Below are 22,346 nucleotides of genomic sequence, written 5' to 3'. Positions count from 1 at the left end.
CCGCCGTGACAGACGCGGCAACCATGCTACCGCCTTTACTCAAGTAATTATTTGGATGACTACTTTTTACTTTTACTTGAGTAATATTATTCTGAAGTAACAGTACTTTTACTTGAGTACAATTTTGGCTACTCTACCCACCTCTGGCCTTGACACTGCTTGAACCACATGTTGTTTAGGACCAGAATGAACTCTGTCTACACAATGACAAAGATGTAGCAGCATTCTCAGACAGCAGGTGCCAGATAGAGATTAGGATTGGGCCACATACACACAGAATGATATCAAGAGGTATAAGAAGATCTCACAAACTAAGGTCATTGGGAATTTCCGTGCATGCTGAAATGTCTCCGTGACGGTCTGTTCAATAAATTCTCCATAAGACGCTGCAAAGGTGAGTCCCACTCCTTTTTCTCCACAACAGAGGTTGGAGCCCTACAACCAGGAACCAGGGTCAGTACAGCCATTAATGCCATTAGCTATGAGCCATTACATGATGCACATACATGTACATCATGTAATGGCTACAGGGGGACACTGGTATCTTTACCCAGTTGACAAAGTGAGAAATGAAACATTTGAAACATTTTTGTAGACCTTGTGCTCCAAAGTTTTATTTATCACACAAACTAAGCTAGTATCTGATTCAAACAGTTCAAGAAGAAAAAACTGACTGGTAAAATAATTACAATTAACTTCAAAAGATCTGTGTCAAAGTTGTGATACTAACATACTATATCAAATATATCTAACACTAGACACCCCCACCACAAAAATAAAAACAATAACAACAATAATAATGATAATAACAATAGAAAAATAAAACAATACATTTTACAAAAGTAAAACTTGTCATGATCTCTGGTGGACTATTATGTCATGAAGAACAAATCAATAAATTACGGCAAAACTTTCTTGAACTTGTTGGCATTTTTAATGACAATGCATCCATCCGTTTCCTCCATGGATCAACATAATAAGCATGTGGTCTTGTGTATTCTTCACCTGCTGGTTACACCTCCTCACTGGAAGTGTTGGGGAATTGGTGAGAGGGAGCAGGTTCTTCAAAAACGTCATCCTCCATGCCTTCCTCTATAGGCTTCATTTTAGTTGATGACTTGGTGCCAGGTGATTTTTCTAGAAAAACATACATATCGAAAATGTATCAGTAAGAGGGTTTGGTATATAGACTGCTTATATACTCAAAGTACAAAAACTGCATAATCTTGACTTAGTAATCAAGTTAATACATTTTACAAAGGAGACGAAACTTCTTTTATAAGGCCACAGTTTACCTGGCAGAGGTTATTGTCCAATGTGCATTGAGACAGAAAGAAGCCCACTGCACAATGGTTGAACAGCTACTGTGAAACTACAAAAAGCCCTCAGTGTTTTCTTTCCATCTAACAGATAAAGAGCCATTCTGCTGAGCAGAAACCGAAGTGATCATTTGAAATAAAAGCATTCTGAAGAGCAACAATTTACCAACACTGTTGGGTTTGTTGAAGGAAGAGGGTCATATTTTGGCATTTGCATTTTGTAGAGAACTTCTTGTTTCGGCCAGTTTCCTTTACCAGTAATGAATAACCCTGATCTGTTTATCAAAATGACATATTAACACATTTTTCCTATGAAAGTAATCTCCTCAAGCCTAATAAGGTCTTAGCGGTAACTCATTTGATATAGAACATGGCATTCATCTACTGCTATCCACCACTCTGTCTTGCAAACCCATCTACTTGCTGCAGCTTTTTGCTGCCACATGAGGTCCGTTTAGAATGTGAACAATTTATGCCTAGATCTTTTGTGTTTGTGCTAAATGTTGTCTTTAGATTTACCTTGCCATGGAAAAGACATAGACCTGGATGTAATGCTTATGTAACACATTTCAGATAGCTATTCTGCCTAGTTCTGTGGGTAGACAGATTTACAGCCTCATGAGAAACCTTGTCAGCCAACATTTTTAATGAGCTCATGAAGTTTTTTAAGTACTATAACCCCAAACTCATTGAAATTGTACAACACAATGATATCAAGTCCAGAGGGAGGAAGCCTTGCGAAACGATTAAGGCATATTGTTGTGCTGGGAAAACTAGGTCAAGACTGCATCCATGGTTAAAATGGTCTGAGATGATGTGGGACTAACTTAATTGTGGGACTGGAGCTGCAGATGTTGACACAGCCAGACCTGAACAAGGCACTGAAACTGGCCTGGGTCATTAAGACAGTCGAATGTGAGAGACTTAAATTCTTTTGAGTCCGTGCACTCGCAAGTGAGACCACTACATGCCATGCATAAAATGTCCACAAAGCAGAGTCCTGGTAGAGCAGAAATGCTTGCTGCAGTTGTGGAAGTGAGCAACAATTTTGCGAAGACTAATGCAGGGCCTCCCTCATGTCGGACATCTTCAGACACTTGCCACAGTGCTATAGGAACTTGAGGATGGTGGTGTAAAGCTGTAGATCCACAAAGTGGATGCAACAAATAAATCCAGTCAAGAAGGTGCAGGCAATCTAAGAAGTACCCATACCTTTATATGTGACAGAGCTTAAGGCATATCTCAGGTTGTTGAACTAAATTTTTTCCAGGTCTGTCAGCTGTCAGACTGCTACAAAAAGACACTGAGGGCCAGCAGAGAAAAGCTCAAAAAGCTGCAATCAGCAGATGTGTTTGTACATAATGACCAAGTAAAAGACCTTATCGTATTATGAGATGCATCAACATATGGAGTCATTTCATCGTGTCACATGGGATACTACATGAAATTGAACCAATGGGATTCACATCACAAGCATGCTGAGGAAAAAGAAAAAGTAACAATTGAATAAGGACTGGCAGCGTTGTGTGATTTATAATTTATAATTGTGACTGACCACAAGTCATTGTTGACACTTTTCATAGCATCTCCAAAGATTCAAATGTACAATGAAGAAAAAGTGTCACCATGATGCAGACTCTTTGAGCTGTTTGCCCTTATGCCCATATGGGAAGGGCCAGAAGAGAGGGTTCTCATGCTGGAGAGCTCCAACCTTCCGACCTCCTGACTCAGACCAAATGAAAGTATGAAGGAATGAGGACAGAATGCTCAAACCTGAAAGCTCTCATGAGGAGTCGTGCAACACAAGTTTTTTATGTTTTGTTCTCTGCTTTGTTCTGGCACTTTATTTTGTTTTGACAGACGAGTCATAAATTCAATGGAGAAAAATAAGGATGGAAAATTTTCACCGGCATAGTTCCTGAGTGTAGATGAATAATGGCAAGGTGTAGTTTTTTGTAAACAGATGTCTGTAGATAACAACAGGTGTGAGCTATTTGCTAGAAATCAGTCAGATCACAGCCTGATGCCTTACCCAGTCCGAGTCAAATTTTAATAACAATTGTAAAAAAAATATATATATATATTACACAGCTTTTTTAAAGGTAGGCCTATGTACAGGCACTCTAATAAGTCAGGTCCATGCTGTCCACAAAAATGTCACTTTCTTTTTTTCATAAACAGACATGGAGTCATCATTTCATTATGACTCCATGTCTCCAGTACATCTTGAAAGATATATTTAGTTTTAGTGACCATTTTGCCAGATTTTGACTTCAAACTTTAAAAAATCTTTTTCCAAAAACCTATTCATAAACAAACACTTCCTCTTAGCGCACACAGCTCTCACAGATGACTTGCTTCTTTATTACATGCACAGTTGAATAGAGCTATGGTAAGAATTTGACTGGGTCCTTAATGCATTTAGCATGTCCCTTTTCACAGAACTTCACCTGAACAAGCTCATTGAGAACATCTCAGAGGAAGGCAATTCATTTTCATGCAATGTACTGTGGCTCTTTTATCCTGTGGACATGACATTAAAGCTGTGAGGTGTGAATCCAAACCTTACTTTGATTTTATTTCTTATTTTGTTTGTTTGATTGGGGGGTGGGGTTTTGTAAAGTTTTTCTGCTCTGGATCATTGGGACCCTTGTCTCTTCACCCATCTCGATGACTATAGGTGAGTTGCCTCAATAATGCATTTTTTATTTTGGAATGCTATAGCTGTTGATTCTGGTCAGTGCAGTCACCGTCTAATAAAATGGCTTTCCAATGGTATGTTGCATGTGCAACCACTTATTTTATTTTATTTTTACTTATTTAACACATCAAAAGTAAAAGTAGGTAGAAAACAGCTGTTGAGACTTCCAATCCCAAACGATAAAAAGACAAGAACAAATTTGAATGAGGTTCAACTGAAGAGGGAAGTCTCGTGACACTCATGGAGGATTTATCAAAGTGGACCTGAATAACAGTATTCTTTTTATCTGAGCAAAAGAACACATCTTAAATATTTTATCTGAACACTTAATCGGGTTTATACTTATGTCTTGGGTTCTTACAAGAAACAAGATGCACATGAGATGTAAACTACAGGTTTCTGATGATCAGCTGCACTCATTTTCTAATAAGCTGGTTGCACCTGTGTTCATATATAAGCGCAGTTTTTTCACAAAACTGGACACTGCGAGGAAACACAGATTTGACCTTCTTCTGATACGTCTTTAGTTTCAGGTGCTGCAAACTTTTTTTTAACGTACTTAACTGATGAATATATTTATGGCTCGTCCTTGATATCAAAGAGTTGTAACCTGGTTTGGTAAACAAATTAAATTAAAACTGCGAGCAGTGATATCGGCCCTCGCAGCCAAGCGCAGCTCCGGCCTTGCGACCGCCTGACCGCCGCCCCGACGTGGTCATCAACGCCGTCTCCCGCGCCCGTCCACCCTCCCAAATCGCCTTCAGTCCACGTCAGTGCGACACCAGTGGCACGTGTTCAAAGTTGGAGCGATATTTCACCTTCCAGACAGGAGTTACCGTCACTTCCTGTTTTGTGGGGGAGGGGTTTAGTGACGTCAGAAATGTACCACACCAATGTGCCAAGCGCCGCTCTGTAATGATGCACAAAAAATATGGTGCAGATCGGATGATGTCTCAGGGAGATATAACTGTTTACATGATATAGGGGGCGCACTGGAGTCACACTCCAATATAATCCTATTGGGCTCTTTAGAGGTTAACAAAGGTCATTCATATCTAGTTTGGTGCAAATCAGATGATGCGTGTGAGATTTAGAGCTGAACGTATGCAAACGGCGAGGGATTGGAATGTGCCATTAAGCTACGCCCACACTATTTTGTAGGTCCTGACAAGACGCACAGGTGTGCTGAGTTTCATGATTGTCGTTGAAAGCATGGCTTGGGGCTGATGTTTTTAGATGTTCTAGGGGGCGCTGTGGAGGCATAAGGCCACGCCCATCAAATATTGGACCGCACACCTGTTGGGGGGCGGATTAGGATGGATCCCAGTGAGTTTGGTGCATCTCGGCTCAAAACTGTAGAATTTAGAGCCAAACGTATGGTAACGGCGTGATGTCTGACTTCAACAAGCCGCCATAGCCACGCCTTCAACTGAAAACTGTTGGTGCTTTAAAGCAAGTCAGACCAACTTGTTATCTGTATTCTGACACAAGATCATGTTGATTAGGTGAAGGGGGCCAGAGATGGAGCTTTCCAAGGAAAAAAAGTGACTTCCTGTTCTGAGGGGGCGGGGCTTAGATGACGTCAGCATATGACCACATAGCATCGTCATGCATCCAACATGGATGACTCATACCAAGTTTGGTGCAGGTTGAACTTTTTACGTGAAAGTTATAGCGTTTCGTTTACACTGGCGAGTACGCCAAGTTCGCCGCTTGGCCAAGCCCCCTAAACATGCTCAAAAACTCAAGATTTCTGATAACTTTTGTGCCCCCATCCCTTAACTGCATACCGACCAAAGATGAAGTCCGTAGCTCAAAATCCCTGGGGCGTGAAAATTTTCCTGCGAGGTGTGTAAATCTGAAAAATGGCCAAAATTTGCCCTTTGACCCAAAATGGCCGCCTCCTTGTACGTTTTAGAGCATACCTCCAAGAGACTTTTGTTCTTGATTTGAGGCGATCTACATACATACCGAGTTTCAGATCTCTACGACGTACGGTTCGGTCTATCTCACGTTAGGTGGCGCTGTAGAGCAGTTTGGCCACGCCCACTTTCGACTCCATTAAAAACATGTGATTTCACGCGGGGGACAATTTTGGGTAAAGTTTGGTGAGTTTTCGAATATGTTTAGGCCCCCCCATTCGCGATTCCGGGCGGAGAAGAAAAAGAACAAGAACTGCAAGCAGTGATAACGGCCCTCGCAGCCAAGCGCAGCTCCGGCCTTGCGACCGCCTGACCGCCGGCACCGCCGCCCCGACGTGGTCACCGACGCCGTCCCGCATCTCCAGCGCCCGTCCACCGGGCGGAGCGTTCGACGAATCTCTCAAATCGCCTTCAGTCCACGACAGTACGACACCAGTGGCACGTGTTCAAAGTTGGAGCGATATATCACCTTCCAGACAGGAGTTACCGTCACTTCCTGTTTTTTGGGGGCGGGGTTTAGCGACGTCAGAAATATACAACCCCAACGTGTGAAGCGCCGCTCCTTAATGATGCACAAAAAATATGGTGCAAATCGGATGATGTCTCAAGGAGATATAGCAGTTTACATGATATAGGGGGCGCACTGGAGTCACACTCCAATATAATCCTATTGGGCTCTTTAGATGTTAACAAAGGTCATTCATATCTAGTTTGGTGCAAATCGGATGATGCATGTGAGATTTAGAGCCGAACGTATGCAAACGGCGAGGGATTGGAATGTGCCATTAAGCCACGCCCACACTATTTTGTAGGTCCTGACAAGACGCACAGGTGTGCTGAGTTTCATGATTGTCGTTCAAAGCATGGCTTGGGGCTGATGTTTTTAGATGTTCTAGGGGGCGCTGTGGAGGCATTAGGCCACGCCCATCAAATATTGGACAGCAAACCTGTTGGGGGGCGGATTAGGATCAATCCCAGTGAGTTTGGTGCATCTCGGCTCAAAACTGTAGAATTTAGAGCCAAACGTATGGTAACGGCGTGATGTCTGACTTCACCAAGCCGCCATAGCCACGCCTTCAACTGAACACTGTTGGTGCTTTAAAGCAAGTGAGACCAACTTGTTATCTGTATTCTCACACAAGATCATGTTGATTAGGTGAAGGGGGCAAGAGATGGAGCTTTCCAATGAAAAAAAGTGACTTCCTGTTCTGAGGGGGCGGGGCTTAGATGACGTCAGCATATGACCACGTAGGATCGTCGGCCATCCAACATGGATGACTCATACCAAGTTTGGTGCAGATTGAACTTTTTAGGTGAAAGATATAGCGTTTCGTTTACACTGGCGAGTACGTCAAGTTCGCCGCTTGGCCAAGCCCCCTAAACATGCTCAAAAACTCAAGTCTTCTGATAACTTTTGTTCCCCCATCCCTTAACTGCATACTGACCAAAAATGAAGTCCGTAGCTCAAAATCCCTGGGGCGTGAAAATTTTCCTGCGAGGTGTGTAAATATGAAAAATGGCCAAAATTTGCCCTTTGACCCAAGATGGCCGCTTCCTTGTACGTTTTAGAGCATACCTCCAAGAGACTTTTGTTCTTGATTTGAGGCGATCTACGTACATACCGAGTTTCAGATCTCTACGACGTACGGTTCGGGCTATCTCACGTTAGGTGGCGCTGTAGAGCAGTTTGGCGACGCCCACTTTCGACTCCATTAAAATCATGCAGTTTCACGCGGGGGACAATTTTGGGTAAAGTTTCGGGAGTTTTCGAATACGTTCAGGCATCCCCATTCGCGAAACCGCGTGGAGAAGAAAAAGAATAAGAATAATAATAACAAGAACTGCAAGCAGTGATAACGGCCCTCGCAGCCAAGCGCAGCTCCGGCCTTGCGACCGCCTGACTGCCGGCACCGCCGCCCCGACGTGGTCATCGACGCCGTCCCGCGTCTCCCGCGCCCGTCCACCGGACGGAGCGTGCGACGAATCTCCCAAATCGCCTTCAGTCCACGATAGTACGACACCAGTGGCACGTGTTCAAAGTTGGAGCGATATCTCACCTTCCAGACAGGAGTTACCGTCACTTCCTGTGTTGTGGGGGCGGGGTTTAGCGACTTCAGAAATGTACCACGCCAACGTGTGAAGCGCTGCTCCGTAATGATGCACAAAAAAGTACGGTGCAAATCGGATGATGTCTCAAGGAGATATAGCAGTTTACATGATATAGGGGGCGCACTGGAGTCACACTCCAATATAATCCTATTGGGCTCTTTAGATGTTAACAAAGGTCATTCATATCTAGTTTGGTGCAAATCGGATGATGCGTGTGAGATTTAGAGCCGAACGTATGCAAACGGCGAGGGATTGGAATGTGCCATTCTGCCACGCCCACACTATTTTGTAGGTCCTGACAAGACGCACAGGTGTGCTAAGTTTCATGATTGTCGGTGAAAGCATGGCTTGGATCTGATGTTTTTAGATGTTCTAGGGGGCGCTGTGGAGGCATTAGGCCACGCCCATCAAATATTGGACCACACACCTGTTGGGGGGTGGATTAGGATCGATCCCAGTGAGTTTGGTGCATCTCGGCTAAAAACTGTAGAATTTAGAGCCAAACGTATGGTAACGGCGTGATGTCTGACTTCGCCAAGCAGCCATAGCCACGCCTTCAACTGAAAACTGTTGGTGTTTTAAAGCAAGTTAGACCAACTTGTTATCTGTATTCTGACACAAGATCATGTTGATTAGGTGAAGGGGGCCAGAAATGGAGCTTTCCAAGTAAAAAAAGTGACTTCCTGTTCTGAGGGGGCGGGGCTTAGATGACGTCAGCATATGACCACATAGGATTGACATGCATCCAACATGGATGACTCATACCAAGTTTGGTGCAGATTAAACTTTTTAGGTGAAAGATATAGTGTTTCGTTTACACTGGCGAGTACCTCAAGTTCGCCGCTTGGCCAAGCCCCCTAAACATGCTCAAAAACTCAAGTCTTCTGATAACTTTTGTTCCCCCATCCCTTAACTGCATACTGACCAAAAATGAAGTCTGTAGCTCAAAATCCCTGGGGCGTGAAAATTTTCCTGCGAGGTGTGTAAATATGAAAAATGGCCAAAATTTGCCCTTTGACCCAAAATGGCCGCCTCCTTGTACGTTTTAGAGCATACCTCCAAGAGACTTTTGTTCTTGATTTGAGGCGATCTACGTACATACCGAGTTTCAGATCTCTACGACGTACGGTTCGGGCTATCTCACGTTAGGTGGCGCTATAGAGCAGTTTGGCGACGCCCACTTTCGAGTACATTAAAAACATGTGATTTCACGCGGGGGACAATTTTGGGTAAAGTTTCGGGAGTTTTCGAATACGTTCAGGCATCCCCATTTAGGATTCCGCGCGGAAAAGAAGTAAGAAGAGAAATAACAAGAACTGCAAGCAGTGATAACGGCCCTCGCAGCCAAGCGCAGCTCCGGCCATGCGACCGCCTGACCGCCGGCACCGCCGCCCCGACGTGGTCATCGACGCCGTCAAGCGTCTCCCGCGCCCGTCAACCGGGCGGTGCGTGCAACAAATCTCCCAAATCGCCTTCAGTCCACGTCAGTACGACACCAGTGGCACGTGTTCAAAGTTGGAGCGATATCTCACCTTCCAGACAGGAGTTACCGTCACTTCCTGTTTTGTGGGGGCGGGGTTTAGCGACGTCAGACTTATAGCACGCCAACGTTTCAAGCGCCGCTCCGTATTGATGCACAAAAAATATGGTGCAGATCGGATGATGTCTCAAGGAGATATAACTGTTTATATTATCTAGGGGGCGCAATGGAGTCACACTCCAATATAATCCTATTGGGCTCTTTAGATGTGAACAAAGGTCATTCATATCTAGTTTGGTGCAAATCGGATGATGCATGTGAGATTTAGAGCCGAACGTATGCAAACGGCGAGGGATTGGAATGTGCCATTCTCGCCACGCCCACACTATTTTGTAGGTCCTGACAAGACGCACAGGTGTGCTGAGTTTCATGATTGTCGGTGAAAGCATGGCTTGGGGCTGATGTTTTTAGTTGTTCTAGGGGGCGCTGTGGAGGCTATAGGCCACGCCCATCAAATATTTGACTGCACACCTGTTGGGGGGCGGATTAGGATCGATCCCAGTGAGTTTGGTGCATCTCGGCTCAAAACTGTAGAATTTAGAGCCAAACGTATGGTAACGGCGTGATGTCTGACTTCACCAAGCAGCCATAGCCACGCCTTCAACTGAAAACTTTTGGTGCTTTAAAGCAAGTTAGACCAACTTGTTTTCTGTATTCTGACACAAGATCATGTTGATTAGGTGAAGGGGGCCAGAAATGGAGCTTTCCAAGTAAAAAAAGTGACTTCCTGTTCTGAGGGGGCGGGGCTTAGATGACGTCAGCATATGACCACATAGGATTGACATGCATCCAACATGGATGACTCATACCAAGTTTGGTGCAGATTGAACTTTTTAGGTGAAAGATATAGCATTTCGTTTACACTGGCGAGTACGCCAAGTTCGCCGCTTGGCCAAGCCCCCTAAACATGCTCAAAAACTCAAGTCTTCTGATAACTTTTGTGCCCCCATCCCTTAACTGCATACTGACCAAAAATGAAGTCCGTAGCTCAAAATCCCTGGGGCGTGAAAATTTTCCTGCGAGGTGTGTAAATATGAAAAATGGCCAAAATTTGCCCTTTGACCCAAAATGGCCGCCTCCTTGTACGTTTTAGAGCATACCTCCAAGAGACTTTTGTTCTTGATTTGAGGCGATCTACATACATACCGAGTTTCAGATCTCTACGACGTACGGTTCGGTCTATCTCACGTTAGGTGGCGCTGTAGAGCAGTTCGGCGACGCCCACTTTCGACTCCATTAAAAACCTTTGATTTCACGCGGGGGACAATTTTGGGTAAAGTTTGGTGAGTTTTCGAATACGTTTAGGCCTCCCCATTCGCGATTCCGCGCGGAAAAGAAACGAGAATAAGAAGAATAATAATAATAGTGAAATCCTACAGATACAACACGCGGGGGACAATTTTGGGTAAAGTTTGGTGAGTTTTCGAATACGTTTAGGCCTCCCCATTCGCGATTCCGCGCGGAAAAGAAACGAGAATAAGAAGAATAATAATAATAGTGAAATCCTACAGATACAATAGGCCTTCGCAGCGCTTAGCTGCTCGGGCCTAATAATAGTGAAATCCTACAGATACAATAGGCCTTCGCAGCGCTTAGCTGCTCGGGCCTAACAAGAACTGCAAGCAGTGATAACGGCCCTCGCAGCCAAGCGCAGCTCCGGCCTTGCGACCGCCTGACTGCCGGCACCGCCGCCCCGACGTGGTCATCGACGCCGTTGCGCGTCTCCCGCGCCCGTTCACCGGGCGGAGCGTGCGACGAATATCTCAAATCGCCTTCAGTCCACGTCAGTACGACACCAGTGGCACGTGTTCAAAGTTGGAACGATATCTCACCTTCCAGACAGGAGTTACCGTCACTTCCTGTGTTGTGGGGGCGGGGTTTAATGACGTCAGAAATATACCACGCCAACGTGTCAAGCGCCGCTCCGTAATGATGCAGAAAAAATATGGTGCAGATCGGATGATGTCTCAGGGAGATATAGCTGTTTATATTATCTAGGGGGCGCACTGGAGTCAAACTCCAATATAATCCTATTGGGCTCTTTAGAGGTTAACAAAGGTCATTCATATCTAGTTTGGTGTAAATCGGATGATGCATGTGAGATTTAGAGCCGAACGTAAGCAAACGGCGAGGGATTGGAATGTGCCATTTTGCCACGCCCACACTATTTTGTAGGTCCTGACTAGACGCACAGGTGTGCTGAGTTTCATGATTGTCGTTCAAAGCATGGCTTGGGGTTGATGTTTTTAGATGTTCTAGGGGGCGCTGTGGAGGCATTAGGCCACGCCCATCAACTATTGGACTGCACACCTGTTGGGGGGTGGATTAGGATCGATCCCAGTGAGTTTGGTTCTTCTCGGATCAAAACTGTAGAATTTAGAGCCAAACGTATGGTAACGGCGTGATGTCTGACTTCACCAAGCCGCCACAGCCACACCTTCAACTGAAAACTGTTGGTGCTTTAAAGCAAGTCAGACCAACTTGTTATCTGTATTCTGACACAAGATCATGTTGATTAGGTGAACGGGGCCAGAGATGGAGCTTTCCAAGGAAAAAAAGTGACTTCCTGTTCTGAGGGGGCGGGGCTTAGATGACGTCAGCATATGACCACATAGGATCGTCGGCTATCCAACATGGATGACTCATACCAAGTTTGGTGCAGATTAAACTTTTTAGGTGAAAGTTATAGCGTTTCGTTTACACTGGCGAGTACGCCAAGTTCGCCGCTTGGCCAAGCCCCCTAAACATGCTCAAAAACTCAAAATTTCTGATAACTTTTGTTCCCCCATCCCTTAACTGCATACTGACCAAAGATGAAGTCCGTAGCTCAAAATCCCTGGGGCGTGAAAATTTTCCTGCGAGGTGTGTAAATCTGAAAAAGGGCCAAAATTTGCCCTTTGACCCAAAATGGCCGCCTCGTTGTACGTTTTAGAGCATACCTCCAAGAGACTTTTGTTCTTGATTTGAGGCGATCTACGTACATACCGAGTTTCAGATCTCTACGACGTACGGTTCGGGCTATCTCACGTTAGGTGGCGCTGTAGAGCAGTTTGGCCACGCCCACTTTCGACTCCATTAAAATCATGCAGTTTCACGCGGGGGACAATTTTGGGCAAAGTTCCGTGAGTTTTCGAATATGTTAAGGCGTCCCCATTTGCGATTCCGTGCGGAAAAGAAAAAGAATCACAAGAACAAGAACTGCAAGCAGTGATAACGGCCCTCGCAGCCAAGCGCAGCTCCGGCCTTGCGACCGCCTGACCGCCGGCACCGCCGCCCCGACGTGGTCACCGACACCGTCACGCGTCTCCCGCGCCGGTCATCCGGGCGGAGCGTGCGACGAATCTCCCAAATCGTCTTAAGTCCACGTCAGTACGACACCAGTGGCACGTGTTCAAAGTTGGAGCGATACCTCAACTTCCAGACAGGAGTTACCGTCACTTCCTGTTTTGTGGGGGCGGGGTTTAGCGACGTCACAAATGTACCACGCCAACGTGTGAAGCACTCCTCCGTAATGATGCACAAAAAACACGGTGCAGATCGGATGATGTCTCAAGGAGATATAGCTGTTTAAATGATCTAGGGGGCGCACTTGAGTCACACTCCAATATAATCCTATTGGGCTCTTTAGATGTTAACAATGGTCATTCATATCTAGTTTGGTGCAAATCGGATGATGCATGTGAGATTTAGAGCCGGACGTATGCAAACGGCGAGGGATTGGAATGTGCCATTCTCGCCACGCCCACAGTATTTTGTAGGTCCTGACAAGACGCACAGGTGTGCTGAGTTTCATGATTGTCGGTGAAAGCATGGCTTGGGGCTGATGTTTTTAGTTGTTCTAGGGGGCGCTGTGGAGGCATTAGGCCACGCCCATCAAATATTGGACTGCACACCTGTTGGGGGGCGGATTAGGATCGATCCCAGTGAGTTTGGTGCATCTGGGCTCAAAACTGTAGAATTTAGAGCCAAACGTATGGTAACGGCGTGATGTCTGACTTCACCAACCAGCCATAGCCACGCCTTCAACTAAAAACTGTTGGTGCTTTAAAGCAAGTGAGACCAACTTGTTATCTGTATTATGACACAAGATCATGTTGATTAGGTGAAGGGGGCCAGAAATGGAACTTTCCAAGTAAAAAAAGTGACTTCCTGTTCTGAGGGGGCGGGGCTTAGATGACGTCAGCATATGACCACATAGGATTGACATGCATCCAACATGGATGACTCATACCAAGTTTGGTGCAGATTAAACTTTTTAGGTGAAAGATATAGCATTTCGTTTACACTGGCGAGTACGCCAAGTTCGCCGCTTGGCCAAGCCCCCTAAACATGCTCAAAAACTCAAGTCTTCTGATAACTTTTGTTCCCCCATCCCTTAACTGCATACTGACCAAAAATGAAGTCCGTAGCTCAAAATCCCTGGGGCGTGAAAATTTTCCTGCGAGGTGTGTAAATATGAAAAATGGCCAAAATTTGCCCTTTGACCCAAAATGGCCGCCTGCTTGTACGTTTTAGAGCATACCTCCAAGAGACTTTTTTTCTTAATTTGAGAAGATCTACGTACATACCGAGTTTCAGATCTCTACGACGTACGGTTCGGGCTATCTCACGTTAGGTGGCGCTGTAGAGCAGTTTGGCCACGCCCACTTTCGACTCCCTTAAAAACATGCAGTTTCACGCGGGGGACAATTTTGGGCAAAGTTTCGGGAGTTTTCGAATACGTTAAGGCATCCCCATTCGCGATTCCGCGTGGAAAAGAAAAAGAAAAATAATAGTGAAATCCTACAGATACAATAGGCCTTCGCAGCGCTTAGCTGCTCGGGCCTAACAAGAACTGCAAGCAGTGATAACGGCCCTCGCAGCCAAGCGCAGCTCCGGCCATGCGACCGCCTGACCGCCGGCACCGCCAACCCGACGTGGTCATCGAAGCCGTCACGCGTCTCACGCGCCGGTCCACCGGACGGAGCGTGCGACGAATCTCCCAAATCGCCTTCAGTCCACGACAGTACGACACCAGTGGCACAAGTTCAAAGTTGGAGCAATATCTCACCTTCCAGACAGGAGTTACCGTCACTTCCTGTTTTGTGGGGGCGGGGTTTAGTGACGTCACAAATGTACCATGCCAACGTGTCAAGTGCCGCTCCGTAATGATGCAGAAAAAATATGGTGCAGATCGGATGATGTCTCAAGGAGATATAGCTGTTTAAATGATCTAGGGGGCGCACTGGAGTCACACTCCAATATAATCCTAACGGGCTCTTTAGATGTTAACAAAGGTCATTCATATCTAGTTTGGTGCAAATCGGATGATGCGTGTGAGATTTAGAGCCGAACGTATGCAAACGGCGAGGGATTGGAATGTGCCATTCTCGCCACGCCCACACTATTTTGTAGGACCTGACAAGACGCACAGGTGTGCTGAGTTTCATGATTGTCGGTGAAAGCATGGCTTGGGGCTGATGTTTTTAGTTGTTCTAGGGGGCGCTGTGGAGGCATTAGGCCACGCCCATCAAATATTGGACTGCACACCTGTTGGGGGGCAGATTAGGATCGATCCCAGTGAGTTTGGTGCATCTCGGCTAAAAACTGTAGAATTTAGAGCCAAACGTATGGTAACGGCGTGATGTCTGACTTCACCAAGCAGCCATAGCCACGCCTTCAACTGAAAACTGTTGGTGCTTTAAAGCAAGTCAGACCAACTTGTTATCTGTATTCTGACACAAGATCATGTTGATTAGGTGAAGGGGGCCAGAAATGGAGCTTTCCAAGTAAAAAAAGTGACTTCCTGTTCTGAGGGGGCGGGGCTTAGATGACGTCAGCATATGACCACATAGGATTGACATGCATCCAACATGGATGACTCATACCAAGTTTGGTGCAGATTAAACTTTTTAGGTGAAAGATATAGCGTTTCGTTTACACTGGCGAGTACGCCAAGTTCGCCGCTTGGCCAAGCCCCCTAAACATGCTCAAAAACTCAAGTCTTCTGATAACTTTTGTTCCCCCATCCCTTAACTGCATACTGACCAAAGATGAAGTCCATAGCTCAAAATCCCTGGGGCGTGAAAATTTTCCTGCGAGGTGTGTAAATTTGAAAAATGGCCAAAATTTGCCCTTTGACCCAAAATGGCCGCCTCCTTGTACGTTTTAGAGCATACCTCCAAGAGACTTTTGTTCTTGATTTGAGGCGATCTACGTACATACCGAGTTTCAGATCTCTACGACGTACGGTTCGGTCTATCTCACGTTAGGTGGCGCTGTAGAGCAGTTTGGCCACGCCCACTTTCGACTCCATTAAAAACATGTGATTTCACGCGGGGGACAATTTTGGGGAAAGTTTCGGGAGTTTTCGAATACGTTCAGGCGTCCCCATTTACGATTCCGCGCGGAAAAGAAAAAGAATCATAAGAATAAAAAAAACAAGAACTGCAAGCAGTGATAACGGCCCTCGCAGCCAAGCGCAGCTCCGGCCTTGCGACCGCCTGACTGCCGGCACCGCCGCCCCGACGTGGTCACCGACGCCGTCACGCGTCTCCCGCGCCCGTCCACCGGGCGGAGCGTGCAACGAATCTCCGAAATCGTCTTCAGTCCACGTCAGCACGACACCAGTGGCACGTGTTCAAAGTTGAAGCGACATCTCACCTTCCAGACAGGAGTTACCGTCACTTCCTGTTTTGTGGGGGCGGGGTTTAGCGACGTCACAAATGTACCACGCCAACGTGTGAAGCGCTACTCCGTAATGATGCACAAAAAACACGGTGCAGATCGGATGATGTCTCAAGGAGATATAGCTGTTTAAATGATCTAGGGGGCGCAGTGGAGTCACACTCCAATATAATCCTATTGGGCTCTTCAGAGGTTAACAAAGGTCATTCATATCTAGTTTGGTGCAAATCGGATGATGCGTGTGAGATTTAGAGCCGAACGTATGCAAACGGCGAGGGATTGGAATGTGCCATTCTGCCACGCCCACACTATTTTGTAGGTCCTGACAAGACGTACAGGTGTGCTGAGTTTCATGATTGTCGGTGAAAGCATGGCTTGGGGCTGATGTTTTTAGAGTTTCTAGGTGGCGCTGTGGAGGCATTAGGCCACGCCCATCAAATATTAGACTGTACACCTGTTGGGGGGTGGATTAGGATCGATCCCAGTGAGTTTGGTGCATCTTGGCTCAAAACTGTAGAATTAAGAGCCAAACGTATGGTAACGGCGTGATGTCTGACTTCGCCAAGCCGCCATAGCCACGCCTTCAACTGAAAACTGTTGGTGCTTTAAAGCAAGTGAGACCAACTTGTTTTCTGTATTCTGACACAAGATCATGTTGATTAGGTGAAGGGGGCCAGAGATGGAGCTTTCCAAGTAAAAAAAGGGACTTCCTGTTCTGAGGGGGCGGGGCTTAGATGACGTCAGCATATGACCACATAGGATTGACAAGCATCCAACATGGATGACTCATACCAAGTTTGGTGCAGATTTAACTTTTTACGTTAAAGTTATAGCGTTTTGTTTACACTGGCGAGTACGCCAAGTTCGCCGCTTGGCCAAGCCCCCTAAACATGCTCAAAAACTCAAGTCTTCTGATAACTTTTGTTCCCCCATCCCTTAACTGCATACCGACCAAAAATGAAGTCCGTAGCTCAAAATCCCTGGGGCGTGAAAATTTTCCTGCGAGGTGTGTAAATCTGAAAAATGGCCAAAATTTGCCCTTTGACCCAAAATGGCCGCCTGCTTGTACGTTTTAGAGCATACCTCCAAGAGACTTTTTTTCTTAATTTGAGAAGATCTACGTACATACCGAGTTTCAGATCTCTACGACGTACGGTTCGGGCTATCTCACGTTAGGTGGCGCTGTAGAGCAGTTTGGCCACGCCCACTTTCGACTCCATTAAAAACATGCAGTTTCACGCGGGGGACAATTTTGGGCAAAGTTTCGGGAGTTTTCGAATACGTTAAGGCATCCCCATTCGCGATTCCGCTTGGAAAAGAAAAAGAAAAATAATAGTGAAATCCTACAGATACAATAGGCCTTCGCAGCGCTTAGCTGCTCGGGCCTAATAAGAATAGTGAAATCCTACAGATACAATAGGCCTTCGCAGCGCTTAGCTGCTCGGGCCTAACAAGAACTGCAAGCAGTGATAACGGCCCTCGCAGCCAAGCGCAGCTCCGGCCTTGCGACCGCCTGACTGCCGGCACCGCCGCCCCGACGTGGTCATCGACGCCGTCCCGCGTCTCCCGCGCCCGTCCACCGGGCGGAACGTGCGACGAATCTCCCAAATCGCATTCAGTCCACGTCAGTAAGACACCAGTGGCAAGTGTTCAAAGTTGGAGCGATATCTCACCTTCCAGACAGGAGTTACCGTCACTTCCTGTTTTGTGGGGGCGGGGTTTAGCGACGTCAGAAACATACCACGCCAACGTGTCAAGCGCTGCTCCGTAATGATGCACAAAAAATATGGTGCAAATCGGATGATGTCTCAAGGAGATATAGCAGTTTACATGATATAGGGGGCGCACTGGAGTCACACTCCAATATAATCCTATTGGGCTCTTTAGATGTTAACAAAGGTCATTCATATCTAGTTTGGTGCAAATCGGATGATGCTTGTGAGATTTAGAGCCGAACGTATGAGAAACGGCGAGGGATTGGAATGTGCCATTAAGCCACGCCCACACTATTTTGTAGGTCCTGAAGAGACGCACAGGTGTGCTGAGTTTTATGATTGTCGTTAAAAGCATGGCTTGGGGCTGATGTTTTTAGATGTTCTAGGGGGCGCTGTGGAGGCATTAGGCAACGCCCATCAAATATTGGACCGCACACCTGTTGGGGGGCGGATTAGGATCGATCCCAGTGAGTTTGGTGCGTTTCGGTTCAAAACTGTAGAATTTAGAGCCAAACGTATGGTAACGGCGTGATGTCTGACTTCACCAAGCCGCCATAGCCACGCCTTCACCTGAAAACTGTTGGTGCTTTAAAGCAAGTGAGACCAACTTGTTTTCTGTATTCTCACACAAGATCATGTTGATTAGGTGAAGGGGGTCAGAGATGGAGCTGTCCAATGAAAAAAAGGGACTTCCTGTTCTGAGGGGGCGGGGCTTAGATGACGTCAGCATATGACCACGTAGGATCGTCGGCCATCCAACATGGATGACTCATACCAAGTTTGGTGCAGATTGAACTTTTTAGGTGAAAGTTATAGCGTTTCGTTTACACTGGCGAGTACGCCAAGTTCGCCGCTTGGCCAAGCCCCCTAAACATGCTCAAAAACTCAAGTCTTCTGATAACTTTTGTTCGCCCATCCCTTAACTGCATACCGACCGAAGATGAAGTCCGTAGCTCAAAATCCCTGGGGCGTGAAAATTTTCCTGCGAGGTGTGTAAATATGAAAAATGGCCAAAATTTGCCCTTTGACCCAAGATGGCCGCCTCGTTGTACGTTTTAGAGCATACCTCCAAGAGACTTTTGTTCTTGATTTGAGGCGATCTACTTACGTACCGAGTTTCAGATCTCTACGACGTACGGTTCGGGCTATCTCACGTTAGGTGGCGCTATAGAGCAGTTTGGCGACGCCCACTTTCGACTCTATTAAAATCATGCAGTTTCACGCGGGGGACAATTTTGGGCAAAGTTTGGTGAGTTTTCGAATACGTTCAGGCATCCCCATTTGCGATTCCCGACGGAGAAGAAAAAGAATCATAAGAATAAGAATAGTGAAATCCTACAGATACAATAGGCCTTCGCAGCGCTTAGCTGCTCGGGCCTAATAATAGTGAAATCCTTCAGTTACAATAGGCCTTCGCAGCGCTTAGCTGCTCGGGCCTAAAAAGAATAATAATAGTGAAATCCTTCAGTTACAATAGGCCTTCGCAGCGCTTAGCTGCTCGGGCCTAATCATAGCGAAAAAAATAATAGTGAAATCCTGCAGATACAATAGGCCTTCGCAGCGCTTAGCTGCTCGGGCCTAATAATAGCACCTGTGTCAGTGTAAGTCCATGGCTTTGTAGTGATGTTTCGGTGACTGCTGCAACCAGGTATAACAGAAACAGTTTTGCTCAGTCTAGAACAATTTTTCTCTTTTTAAAAACCACTAGCTGCCAAGTACATATTAAATTTTAGACAACTGTCACTATTATGAATGAAACTCTGATATAAGATGTTAACAGGACCAAGCAGGTTATGAAAACACCATGTTAGAACAGGCAGAATATAGTTTGGGAGGTTAAATCCTCCACAACTGGTTTGAAAAAGTCATGATGGAAATGGTTATAAAGTGAATTGAATAAATAATCAAGCCAGTAAGTTGTGTTGGGGCATAGGAGTGGGTGTTAAGAGTAAAAAAAAAAGTGGTCTTACAGCTTTTGCCAGGAAATTGCTCAGTCTGAGGGAGTAGTCACAGCTGGAGGCGGGACAGGAGGAAGAGCGTCAGAGAATAACTAACCTACCAAACAGATATACAGAGCATCCGGAAAGTATTCACAGCTCCACTTTTTCCACAATATCATGTTACAGCCTTATTCCCAAATAGATTAAATTCATCTTTTACCTCAAACTTCTACACATAACACATAATACCCCATAATGACGAAGTGAAACAAGTGTTTTTTAAACTTTTGCAAATTTATTAAAAATAAAAACCAAAAAATAAAACATTTACATAAGTATTCACAGCGTTTTCCATGACCATCAAAAGTGAGCTCAGGTTCATCCTGTTTCCACTGATCATCCTTCAGAAGTTTCTGCGACCTGATTGCAGTCCACCTGGGGTAAATTCAGCTGATTGGTCAGAGCGATCGGGGTGGAAGGGCCTCAGTCAGGGAGGTGACCAAGAACCCGATGGTCACTCTGACAGAGCTCCATCACTGCTCTGTGGAGAGAGGAGAACCTTCCAGAAGGACAACCATTTGCAGCTCTCCACCAATCAGGCCTGTATGGTAGGGTGGCAGGCAGAAGCCACTCCTCAGTGAAAGGCACATGGCAGGCCGCCTGGAGTTTGCTCCTGAAAGACTGTCAGAGGATGAGAAAGGAAGTTCTCTGGTCTGATGAAACAAAGATTGAACTCTTTGGCCTGAATGCCTCCTATATCAGGAGAAAAGCAGGCACTGGTCATCAGCTGGCTAATACCATCCCTACAGTGAAGCATGGTGGTGGCAGAAGCATGCTGTGGGGATGTTTTTCAGCAGCAGGAACTGGGAAACTAGTCAGGATGGAGGGAAGATGAATGCAGCAATGTACAGAGACATCCTTGATGAGAACCTGCTTCAGAGCGCTCTGGACCTCGGACTGGGGCGAAGGTTCATCTTCCAACAGAACAATGACCCAAAGCACACAGCCAAGATAACAAAGCTGTTGTTCAGGACAACTCTGTGAATGTCCTTGAAGGGCCCAGCCAGAGCCCAGATTTGAGCCCGGTTGAACATCTCTGGAGAGATCTGAAAATGGCTGTGCACCGATGCTCCTCATCCAACCTGATGGAGGCTGAGAGGTTCTGCAAAGAAGAAGGTGGGATTCTGCCCAAAAATAGCTGCCAAGCTTGTAGCATCATAGTCAAAGACTTGAGGCTGTAATTGCTGCCGAAGGTGCTTCAACTAAGTTTTGAGGATAACGCTGTGAATACTTATGTAAATGTTTTATTTTTGTTTTTTATTCTTAATAAATTTGTAAAAGTTTCAAACAAGCTGGTTTAACTTTGTCATTATGGGGTATTGTGTGTAGAACTTTGAGGTAAAAGATTAATTTAATCTATTTGGGAATAAGGCTTTAACAGGATATTGTGGAAAAAAGTGGAGCGCTGTGAATATCTTCCGGATGTACTGTATGGAGGAAACGATATGTATACACTATGAGGAACAAAACGTAGTTTCATAAACTGAATTACAACAGGGATAAGGCTGAGCAAACACTAGGATGACCTGTTGCTGCTACAAACTGGTACATATTAATATGTAGAGCTGTTTAATCATTTGATAAGGTCGATCACAGTATCTTATTACACAGACTTGAACATGTTATTGGGATTAAAGGAACTGCATTAGGCTGGTTTAAGTCATATTTATCTGATAGATTTCAGTTTGTTCTTGTAAATGAAGAATCTTCCTCACATACCAGAGTAAGTCATGGAGTTCCTCAGGGTTCTGTGCTTGGACCGATTCTTTTCACTTTATACATGCTTCCATTAGGTAACATTATTAGACAGCATGGCATAAATTTCCATTGCTATGCTGATGATACCCAGTTGTACTTATCTATAAAACCAGATGAACCCAATAGGTTGGTCAGACTACAAGCATGTCTTAAAGACATAAAGACCTGGATGACTCAGAACTGTCTGCTTCTAAATTCAGACAAAACTGAAGTCGTTATCTTTGGACCTGAGCGCTTCAGGGAGAGATTGTCTACCTATATAGTTACTCTAGATGGTATTTCCTTGGCTTCTAGTTCTACAGTGAGGTACCTTGGAGTTATTTTTGACCAGAATTTATCATTTGACTCGCATATAAAACAGGTTTCTAGGACTGCCTTCTTTCATCTTCGTAATATTGTTAAAATCAGGAACATCTTGTCTCAGAGTGATGCAGAAAAACTAGTCCATGCATTTGTTACTTCAGGATTGGACTGCTATAATTCTTTATTATTGGGCTGTCCCACATATTCTCTGAAAAGCCTCCAGCTGATCCAAAATGCTGCAGCCAGAGTTCTGATGAGAACTAACAGCAGAGATCATATTTCTCCAGTTTTAGCTTCTCTTCATTGGCTCCCT

General features: G+C 45.6%; 1 protein-coding gene across 3 annotated transcripts in view; it reads right to left on the bottom strand.

The window, feature by feature from the left end:
- Window positions 1-586: 586 nt before the first annotated feature.
- Window positions 587-22,346, bottom strand: part of popdc1 (popeye domain cAMP effector 1) — a 74,070-nt gene continuing 52,310 nt past the window's right edge. For 2 of the 3 annotated variants that reach the window (XM_075464645.1, XM_075464643.1), the window contains exon 8: window positions 587-1,137. In XM_075464645.1, coding sequence (XP_075320760.1) covers window positions 1,013-1,137 — 125 coding nt within the window. In that variant the 3' untranslated portion in view covers window positions 587-1,012. Of the gene's footprint in view, window positions 1,138-19,942; window positions 19,986-22,346 lie in introns of those variants that run through there. The other variant, XM_075464646.1, reaches the window with a different exon arrangement.

Source organism: Odontesthes bonariensis, chromosome 5 (genome assembly GCF_027942865.1).
Source record: "Odontesthes bonariensis isolate fOdoBon6 chromosome 5, fOdoBon6.hap1, whole genome shotgun sequence".
Taxonomy (NCBI): Eukaryota; Metazoa; Chordata; class Actinopteri; order Atheriniformes; family Atherinopsidae; genus Odontesthes; species Odontesthes bonariensis.
Note: the sequence above shows the minus strand (reverse complement) of the source record. Positions and strands in the feature narration are given on the sequence as shown.